Source organism: Lupinus angustifolius, unplaced genomic scaffold (assembly GCF_001865875.1).
Source record: "Lupinus angustifolius cultivar Tanjil unplaced genomic scaffold, LupAngTanjil_v1.0 Scaffold_1_420, whole genome shotgun sequence".
Lineage (NCBI taxonomy): Eukaryota > Viridiplantae > Streptophyta > Magnoliopsida > Fabales > Fabaceae > Lupinus > Lupinus angustifolius.
The window spans coordinates 11,930-23,165 of record NW_017715745.1 but is presented as its reverse complement, the minus strand read 5'-3'; the positions used below and the strand labels follow the sequence as shown (position 1 = coordinate 23,165).

General features: G+C 34.2%; 1 protein-coding gene across 2 annotated transcripts; it reads right to left on the bottom strand.

Annotated features, from left to right (window-relative positions):
* Nucleotides 1-4,574: 4,574 nt before the first annotated feature.
* LOC109336920 (mitochondrial-processing peptidase subunit alpha-like) lies at nt 4,575-10,876 on the bottom strand. Of its 2 annotated transcripts, XM_019573755.1 has the most exons (13): nt 10,706-10,876; nt 9,863-10,102; nt 9,432-9,728; nt 8,713-8,880; nt 8,425-8,592; nt 8,224-8,304; nt 8,028-8,094; nt 7,717-7,814; nt 7,260-7,332; nt 7,097-7,167; nt 6,587-6,636; nt 5,041-5,153; nt 4,575-4,936 (listed from the first exon to the last, which is right to left on the bottom strand). In XM_019573755.1, exons 1-13 carry the CDS (start codon nt 10,751-10,753, stop codon nt 4,884-4,886), a joined length of 1,527 nt encoding a protein of 508 aa, XP_019429300.1. In that variant the 5' UTR covers nt 10,754-10,876; the 3' UTR covers nt 4,575-4,883. The 2 variants fall into 2 exon arrangements, with proteins under 2 accessions (XP_019429300.1, XP_019429301.1); XM_019573756.1 differs by lacking the exons at nt 4,575-4,936; nt 5,041-5,153; nt 6,587-6,636; nt 7,097-7,167; nt 7,260-7,332 and adding an exon at nt 7,450-7,607 and having other exon boundaries at nt 7,644-7,814.
* Nucleotides 10,877-11,236: the final 360 nt, after the last annotated feature.

Sequence of the window (11,236 nt, the reverse complement as noted above, 5' to 3'; positions counted from 1 at the left end):
AAAGATATTTGGTGTCCAAATCATTGTCTCTATTTCTTTTATGTAATTTGGAGCAAAGGTTGTATTTTCTTTTCCTTCACTACTATGGTATATGGCTTATTATGGGTTACATAAATTCTAAAATTAACATATGGTTACTACATTGATTGATTCACTTTCACTTTCTGCATATTTCTATTTCATATCGTATATATTATCTTATAACTTTTTTCCATAGATGGCATCTACTAAACCGAGAGTGCCAACATCAGAAGAAGCATCAACGAGAAATACTTCTATAAGTAGCAATATAGGGAAATCAGATATGGCTTGGGTACATTGCAAATAAATTATTGCAGATAATGGAAGAACTGTGTTTTTGTGTCTTTATTGTATGAAACAAATCAAAGGCGGTGGCATTACTCGGTTTAAGTCTCATTTGGTTGGCTTAAAAGGACAAGTTGAAAAGTGCAAGAAAGTGCCAGCAGATGTTCAATACCAAATAAAAAATGCAATTGATGAAATGAGGAGCAAGAAAAGAAAAGTAGAAGATGAATAAGATGAATGTAATATGTATGATGAAGTTAATGATTTATTGCACACTGGACCAATTGAAGCACCTCACACATGTACATCTCAAAAAGGGAAAGGTTGCATAGGCTCTTAATTTACGCCTATAACAATTGTTGGTGTTCAACCCACTTCAAAAATTATATTGCAAACTAATGAAGTGGTGGAGAAATGTGACATCGTCATCTCCAAATGGATGATTGATGTTTCCATGTCGTTTAATGCAATTAACTCAACATATTATCAACCCATGATTGATTCCATTTGTAGCATGGGTTGGGTTATAAAGGTCCCAACTATTATCATACTTGTGATCATTTGCTAAACAAGTGAGTTGAAGACGTGAAAAAACTTCTAAATAATTTTCGATCTATTTGGAAAAAAATTGGATGACCTCTTATGGCAGATAGTTGGACTGGCCATAGCAGAGGAACTCTTATTAATTTTCTAGTCTATTGTCCTAAAGGAACTGTCTTCATAAAGTTTTTTAATGCTTCACATACTTCGAAAACTACAAATTTGTTGTTTAAGCTTTTCAAGGAGGTAGTGATGTATGTTGGTCCTGAGAACATTGTTCATATTGTTACAGACAATGTTGCTAATTATTTTGTTGATGTTAAGTTATTGGAGAAAGAGTTCTCTCACCTTTTTTGGACGTCGTGTGTGGCTCATTGTGTTAACTTGATGTTTCAGGACATTGAAAGTTACCGAAAGTAGCCAACATAGTATCACATGCTGCAAACATTACCAAGTACCTACATAGTCATTGCCATCTATTGTATCTAATGAGGTTGTTCACTCATGGGAAAGAAATACTTCGTCCAGCTCCAACTCGTTTTGCCACTAACTTCATTACATTGCAAAGTATCCTGGCCCACAAGGGTTCACTTAGAGCTCTTGTAACATCTAGAGAATGGACGATCTCGGCTTATTCCAAAGATGCTAAGACCAAAAAAATGCATGGAACAAGTATTGGATTCAAACTATTGGAAACAATATGTTGACATTATTAAAATTATTGAGCCACTTTTCACATGTTTTGCATTGTTGACAGTGAGGATAACCCTACGATGAGTTTTCTTTATTAAACATTCTTTAAAGGTAGACATGAGATGGAGAGAAGGTTCCAAAGAAACAAGACCAAAATAAAGCCTTAATTGAAAATTATGAATAATCGTGGGACTTGTAATTAAAAAGAAATATTCATGATGTTGGATATTGGCTTAACCCACAATGTTTCTTCAATGTTGAAGAATTTAAAAAACATAAGTTCACAACATTTAGCCCTTTGGATGTTTTTGAGAAGCATGCTCATGGAGATCCTGATTTGCTAGATAAGCTAACTAGTGAGATGAGGATATATAAAGATATTAAGTTACATTTTGGAAGATCGGATGCTATACGTGAACGGAGTAAATTGATGTCGGGTATAATTAGTTTTCCATATTTGGTAATTGTCTTTAATGTGTATTATTAATTGTCTTAAATATTTAATATTAAACAAGATGTTGGGTTAAATTTCATGCAATGTTGTAGATCAATGGTGGGAAACTTATGGATGTCGTACACAAAATCTGCAAAGGTTGGCAGCCCATGTTCTAAGTCAAACATGTAGTACTTTCGGCTGTGAGCAGAATTGGAGTGTGTTTGAGCACATCCATACCAATAAAAAAAATAGATTGGAGCATCAAAAACTTAATAATCTTGTTTTTGTTCATTACAACTTGAGGCTACAACAAAGGTATTACCATTTTACTAAAAAGGTGACCTTAGTTGTCTTTCTTTATATATTCATGCAAGTATTTATGTTTATATATGATGCAAACAATAAATGTAAGAGTCACTTGAGACCTCAAAATTATGACCCAATAAATTTAGAAACATCTGAGGATCATTATCATTTTATATTGGAGGAGTATCGTCATTCCTAACAATCGAAGAATTTGAGGCTTTACAAAATGACCTTGCAAATATTTTTATCCAACCATCATTTGATGGCAATGGTATGTTTTTTTTATTTTCCAATCATTGAGTGTTCATTTTAAATAATTGCTAACATGTATAAAAAATAACATTATTGTAGATTAGTTAAACTTATAAGACGATGATGATGCACAACTCAACCTCATAGAGAATGTAAACCTAGATGAAGATAATGTACATCAGGCTTCAGGCTCAAATGATGAAGAAATAGAACCTCGATATGAAATAATTTTGACTCCTGGTGTTAAATGTTAAAATACCAAATTATTATGTTTTGTAGACTGAGTTGTGAACTAGTATTGTTTATTTATATTTTACATTTGTTAAATGATACTTTTAGATTGATATATGTTTGACACTTAAGACATTGAATTAGTTAAAGACTTGTTTGTTTGTGAATTTGGAGTAGATTATGAATATGGATTATAAACTTGAATATCTACCTATTTGAACTTTTTTTATAGGTAGGGATTGCAAAACCTATGGGTACCCGTTCGAACTTAACCCGAATTTAACAGAGAAAACATGTTGTGAGTAGGTTCGAGTTCAGGTAGAACCCGGTCCCAATTTTCTGGTTCGAGTTTGGTAGAACTAATGCCCTACTCCTAACCTACCCCAAACCTGTTAGATGCAATATTAGGCATACTTAAAGTCCTAAATTAGAAACTAAAAACAATAGTGTGAAGTCTAAAACACTCTCTCACACTCAAAAGATCAGGGTTTTGAAATAACCTATGACACTTAAAGTCACACTCTCTCACACTCACTTTCTTCTCCAACGGCAATAATCAAGGTGACTATTTCTTCTTCATCTTCTTTCATTACTTTTGTATTTCATTAATCATTGTTTCCATCAATGCTTGTGGAGAGTATTCCACCAAACGGAGGGGTTTGTTAATTTTTCTTTAACCAATGCTTGTGGAATTGACTATAACCTAATGTGTATGTTATTGAAAAATTGCTTGTGCATCAGTTTTGAATAAATACTTGCAGCTATCTATCAAACATCAGTAATGTTACTCTTCTTCCTTCAACCATCTTCCATTTTGCATAATGCTCTTCTTCTAATGTATGGCAAACTAGGTGACTTGAACTCTTGCTCAGAACTTATTTGATAAAATGCCCCAACGAAATGTTATCTAACTTTTTATTGAATATGGTTATTATGTTGTGAGTTGGAACTTAAATTATTAGAACTAAAATGTATATAACAGTGTCATAACTCACAATGATGCTCAACATTTATTTATTTATTGTCAGGTTTTCTCGTCGGATTCAAATTACTCGAAACCTGATCAGTTTGAGAATAGTATCCTTATTTTCAACACCATAGAATTCGAGTTCTAAATTTCGAATTCAGGGTTGGGTAAGGGCAAACTGACCCCAATCGCCCTGTTATCATTCCTAGTTATAGGTTAACATACATATAAATATAAACAAGTATATCTAATTTAATCAATATACGATTTAATTATTAAACCATCAATTGAATCATTTTAACAATATATTACTATTCTGACCAATTACAATTTTAATAATATGGATTTAGTCTATTAGACCAACCTATTTAGTAAACATTTATATAATTAAAACCACTAATATTAATAATTTCTATACAATTTTACTAATAATATATATTACTAATTATTAGTATAATATATTTATTAAAAGTAACATTTGCTTGTAAAAAATAAAAGATAAATTTTATATTAAACAGGCTTTGAAATGAAACTAGTTTTAAACATTTAACAACTCAACAAAGTTAAACTTAGTTAGACAAAGCCTAATAAATTTACACATGCACATGGATAATAAAAGGAAGGTATGCATAGGTAGGTGGATACTCATCTATTCATGGAAAACAAGTATTTATTTATCAAACAATAAGTTTACTTTCTTTTTTTTTTAAATAATCTATGCACCAACAAATATAGAGATTTTTTATACCATCAACTAATCATGTATCATTTATGTATCAATAGTTGTCATCAACTCTTAAATAAAAGTAATAAATATGAATGATAGATAATATAATAACAATATAGTCCATAAATATTGAACTCTTATATTTATGTAAATGCATGGAATATGAGCAAATTAATCCATTAATATGAAGAAAAAATTGACGTGAATCATGTGAATATTAACCATGACACCAAACCTAATACACTAATAAGGCAAATCATTAGACAAAACATGGAAGCTGAATAATGGCTTCTCAGATCCTCAAAAAATTTCTTCTGGGATTTATTTTCAGCAATGCTGATATGGTATACTGCTCTTGAAAATTGCAATATGAATTGATCAACAAAATACAATGATGAAGTCGTAACGTTGGTAACAAGCAAATCTCACTTTGCATGGAACTTGCTGTTAACAGATTCGTAACTTGGGACATTAAGAACTGTCATAAAAGAAAGAAATGATGTTTAGTTAATCAATGGTGAACACTTTCATTATGAGTTATGATGAGTGAAGAAATATTTGTAGGGAAAAATTATAAATTACCATCTCCATATGATGCCATGGTCAAAGGTGAAGAAATAATCTTCTGAGCAATTTTAGTTATGTCATTCAAAGTGATTTCATCTACAGCCTTCAAGAACAACTCCACAGGCTTCCTGTTATGAGTCAGAAAAATAGCTTTCAATAATGGAGAGTCCGATCTCAAAAGCACTACAGTGGAATGAGGATAGCAGGATGACCGACCGCTATAATGAAGAATATAGATACAATATGAATAAATTATACCACCCACATAAAAGGACAGCTCAGTGCACGAGACTCCTACCTAGTAGGGTCTGAGAAGGATAGAGATATATGCAGCCTTATCACACAAGTGAAGAGACTATATTCGGGATTTGTACCCAAGACCTAATGGTCACTAAAAGACCAGGGAGCAAAAAAGAGGATAGTTTACAGACCTAAGGATGAGATATGACCCTCCCGAATGTCACAGGACTTGCTGGAATATTGCTGTGCTTTGCGAAAAAGGAACAGGGTGTTGGAATGAGAAGACTCCTTTCAACTTTTGAATGAGGGATGTGTGCAAAATAGAAGTGAGGTGATGGGGGTACAAACAATACAAGAAGATGGGTCTGACTTGAAAAGGGAGGAAATGACTAAACTATCCGCAAAATAATAACTGGGAAACAGCTTAAGACGGGGTATACTGGAGATTTTATTGCACATAACAGTGGCCGCGACAGGCTGTACCAGCAAAACATGATATATCGCGAGGGCATAATAGCATCGCAGTCGTGGGCAATTGATTATCTCAGTCATAAATTCTTAGATTACAATATACAAACAAGAATTATACTTCCATTCAATAGTTAAGATAACAAGCAAGCATGCCTCACAAGTTCACAACATTACATTGCATTTGAATAGATTATTCATAACCGTTTCTCCACTTCATTGTGAGAGGGAAATTCAAATGCAAAAGATTGTTCATTAAAAATTAACTCCCAAGAACCTAACCTAATATTGTTTCTTTAGGAGATACTCAGGAGACATGCAAGCCGTAAGTTAAAGCATCACTGCTTCTAATTGGCCAGCAATACAACTTGATAATTGTATCCCTCTTTAGGGAAATCCTATCCTCAGTATGGGAACTCCTTTATGTGAGAACCCTTGAAGCAACCTACTTGATGGACCTCTACTAGTCCTTTAGGGTCTGTTTGAAAGGGAAAGAGAAGGCTTGAGAGCCATATGAAATACACTAGTAAGATGACTATGACCCTTCCCTTTCCTCCTCTTCAAAACTCAACTCGCAAATAGACCCTTATGGTCCGTTTGAGAGTTGAGTTTTGGAGGGGAGGGCTTCAGAGCCGTCTCACAAGTGTATGTCATGGATCGAGCTTCCCTTTCCTTTACTTCCACTGTAAAATCCTACTCAAACGAACCATTAGGATCCCAAGTATGTCAGCGGCGACATGACTGGTAGATGCTTTAAGGACTAGTAGAGATCCATGACAGATGTTACTTGGGATCCTAAAGTAACTATCAGCATATAATCTTACACAGCAAAATAAGAAGCAACAGATGTTACCTTTCTCCATAAGTCAGAATCTGCCTTCCTATATCTTCTGATACAATCGTCTGCAAAAAAAAAGTTGATTTTTAACCCTACAAGAACATATAAGATCTACAAAACCCATTTCCCAAATAAAAAGAAAAGAGAAAGGAAATCCAAAGGAAGATAGAAGCACGGAACTGAAATGATACTCTTTTTTAGTAGAAAAATGCAATGGTACTATAATTGCATAGTTTCGAGAACTTCATTGTTTCAGTTAGGGAAGGTGGCGTTTGTGGAGCTACACATGAAATATAATTGTCTTCTACATGGGGCAATGGAGGGATTCATTCTTAAATAGGGGAGAGGAAATTGCATGTATGACTAACAGAGTTAAGAAACTGTTAAGGCCCTCTTCTGAAGAGAAAGAAGGTGCCACTGTTAGGTGAAGTAAACAAGGGAGTCTAAAAAAAGAATCACCGACAAATTCTAGGGGATTTAAAACATCAGTTATGAAAATGCTAGATAGAGAAAGTGAGAGCATACCCTAGATTCCAGATTCATTAGAACTGCTGACTTTGTGGATTTTTTGGCACGGTCAAGCTGTACCTGTGAAACTGTCATTGCAAGAAACACAATTTTAACTTTGCGGAAATAGAAATTCTCGATAATATACAGCGGAAACAAAAGAGAGAAAATGCAAATAAACCTTGTCCAGGTGATGCAAGTGCTAATAGTTCTTTGGCTGCTATATCCACAGCTTTTGCCACAAAATCAGAGCTCTACACCACAAATTAGAAATTGTCAAACTCACTGAAGCTTACTAATGAGTTACTATTAAAAATAATATTTTTTAACCAAAACTTTATTTGAGAAGAGGAAAACAAAGTGCAAAGAAGTCTTAAAAATCCCTCATAAACCGAAAGAACAAACACAGTGCATAGAGGGTAATAAAAATTGCAGCAAAGCTCCACAATCATTATAAAATTCCAGAAAGTTAACTCTCATTTCCAATCCCAATGTAATATTACAAACTCATCACAGCTTAAACTAAGGGTTATGAAAGGGAAGTAGAAGATAGGATAATAGCTACTTTGTATAACCATGACAATAATTGGAAGCATCAAAGCAAATGTATTCCAGAAATTGCAAACCGTTTGACTTACAGTGCTTGCATAAATGCCGAAGAGTCCTGTGTTGTTGAAGATACTGTTGAATGCAGAAAAGGATTGAATCTGTTGATATTCATTCAACACACGAAGATCTGATTTCAATTTTTCATGCAAAACAAGTTAGTATATTAGAGATTATAATCTTATATATTAATATAGAGAAAAACGAAAGAGACCTCATGCAACTAAGTAAATATGTGGAACTTCTCATCTCAAATGGGAAAACTCAATAAAAGATAATGGCAAAGATAAAGCACATGATTAACCAGACATAACTGCAGAAAATAGATTTATGTAAAACTTACATAGTCGTGAGTGCATCCCTTTCCCAGGGCCTCCCGCAGAGAATGATCCACCTCCTCCCATAAGCATCTGCATGACTCAGAATTATTACCTTCATTCAATCGTTTCTTTCTTCTTTTTCTTGAGCAACAGAAAAAAGATGCAAACTCCAAAGGCATAGCATCTCTAGAAAACAGAGAGACTCGGAAAAATGTGTACCTGAAGAACAGTCAAAACTATGGCATCTCTCTCTTTTTGCCATCCACCTGGAACTTCAAAAGCAATAGCAACATGTGCACCCTGCCCTTGCCACATATCTTAGCAGGTAAGTAACAATGCGTAGTTTTTTTAAGAGGATAAATTAAAAGAATGACAGATACAAATAACTTTAAATAGTATCATATAGAAGCTTATACGCACCCCTGATTCACCATGGCGCCGGAAATCACCGCCAACATAGTTAGACTTTGGTTCTTCAGGACGGGGGACATTTGGTAGATCAGAGAGAAGTGGCTCGGCAATAGATAGAAGTTCTTCATGATCAACACCAGATGCCGCAAGTACTATTCTAGGTGCAGTGTAATGCTCCTGAATTTTCACATCCAACAATAACCAGATTCACATACTGTGAGAATAAAAGCAGAAATACCAAAGCTGTTCTGCATAAATTAATACCAGTTTTATTCATGAAGGGATAACAGATCTTACAGCAACAAATTCTTCTAAACTGGGGCCATCCAGTCTGTTCAATGCTGCTTCAGGAGCCAAAAGAGGATAAGCCAATGCACCAGAATAACCAGCCGAGTGAATTGCTTCCAAAAGCAAGCCCTGGGGATTGTTTGAGAGTTCTCCAAGCTCTGCTTTCACCTTACGTAACTGTGCCAATAAATATTTCGACAAGTTCATGAGGATTGCCGTAATTTGAGAATTAATCAATTTGTCGATGTATCAGCAGAAAAAAATTGACCTTAAGAACAACTATCACTATCAGTACAAAAGAAAACTATATAGTTAACAAGGAACTGGATGTGTTTATCATAACTCCTGTGCTTCTCATTGTACAAAGAATACTTGAAAATGAACAATGCTTAGAGGAAATCAGGGTAAAAATATATTGAATCAACTAGTATCGTTAGAACTTAGAAGGAAAAAATCTGTAATGAAGGAAAATAAGGAACAACATTCTCTCTGATTTATTTACATAATAGCCAGTTACTAAATCATTGCTCTATATATACTGAAGAAATATCCAACATAAAAAGACACTCTTGTTACATCATTTTCCCATAATTTATTTACTTCCACAAAGGTTAAACCCCACTAGATGGGGGATATAAAACATGGAAAATCTCAACCCATTTGTTGCAGAAAATGATGACTGAAATTACAAACTTACAAAATAAACAACAAACCCTTAAAATAAATACCTCTTCGTTGACCTCCCAATCCAAGAAAGCTGGGTTCCTTACACAGTCAACCAGCAATTCAACCATTTGAGGAACATAGGTCTTTAAAGCATCAAATGTATAGCCCATTTGTTCCCGAGAAGCTGAAGCACCGATGTTACCACCAATTGCTTCTACCTCCCTTACAATACGGAAGTGACTACGGTTTGTTGTGCTCTTGAAAGCCATTCGCTCTAGCAAGTGTGAAGCCCCGCTTGACAATGGTGTCTCATAGATGGAACCAGAGTCAATATATAACCCAATTGAGGCTGCAGGGTTCTAATTAACAATAAAAACAGAAAGAAAAAATATCAATAACATAGCTAAACACGTCGGGAAATCACTATTAAAACTAAAAGTACCATTTCATTTAACATATCAACATACATAAAAACTATAAAACATGTGCATACCAGTGAGGTCTCTGATGCAATTTTGAGACCATTGGAGAGAGTTGTGATCTTGGTCTTGCTTGGTTCAACATGATCGGGTAGTGGATCAGGGAGGGCAACACCTCCAAGTGGGGTGTCCAATGGAGGAAGAGAACTAGAACGCTCCCCGGTAAGCCAGCTAAACAAACCACCTGAAGAAGCCCTTGAAGCTACTGCAGCTGAAGTTGCAAACCTGGTAGCTCCCAAGTTGCCTCCATGGCCCTAATCACATTGTTTCATCACACGACATGACACAAACATCAATATTCACAATAAATGAATATTTCCATTCCAAAAATTACACCCTATTTTAAAATAAATTGTTTCAATACACATGACAAAAACATCAAGGATTCACCACAAAATTAACATATGCATATGAATATTTCATTCAACCCATCACACCATCTTTTAGGAAAATTAACTATAACATGAAAAAACAATCTAATAATTATTTAAAAGCAATTCAGTTTATGTGGGATTTGTTTTCTAATGATGAATCATAAAAGAAACAAAAATAACAGGTCAAATATTAATACCATCAGTATCATTTCCCCATAAAACCAATAAGATAAAACCTTTTACCGATCAAAATTCATTTTTTCCAATCTGGGTGGGTTCAAAAAATTGAAAGAAATAAAAAAGCATTAACCCCATTAATATATTCCCCATTAAACCAATAAAAAATCAAACTTTAAAAATCAAAATCGAAAGAAAAAATCTGGGTAGATTCAAAAAATGAAAAAAAAAATATTGGTGATAAAAACTACAATAATAGACCTTATAACAAAAAAAAACGCGAGATGGGTTGGTAGTGAGAATAACCTTGAGATGTTTTAGAATTCTGGTTGATGAAGATGCTGATCTGTACATGATGAAGAGAATGAATGAAACCCTAAATGAAAACAAAGTAATTGTTTTTGTTTCTTATGAGAGGGCCAAGTGAATCTGTGTAAGAAACAGTGAAAGGCGTAAGAGTAGAGAAAATAGAGGAGAAAATATTTATGGGCTTGAAGGGCTTTAATTTTGGAAATGGTCAATAATATTTATGGGCTTCAAGGACTTTGGGCAGATGGAGAATTTTATGGGCCTAGAATGCTGTGATTTCTAAATAGTGGTGTAAAACTTTTTACACCCTTAAATATTTTTTATCCATATAAATATGGGAGGAAATTCACTTATTCTTGGAGTAAGTTAAAAAGCTAGGAGTAAGCGTGGAACAGGTTAAGCATTTCCATCACTCATCCTTAAATATTGAATGGGTCAATTTTTCAACCTGAACTTGTCCCTAATTAGGATGGGACGCGTGAGGGACAGATCTAAAATAGGACGACGGGTCCGGGTTGAAAAATGACA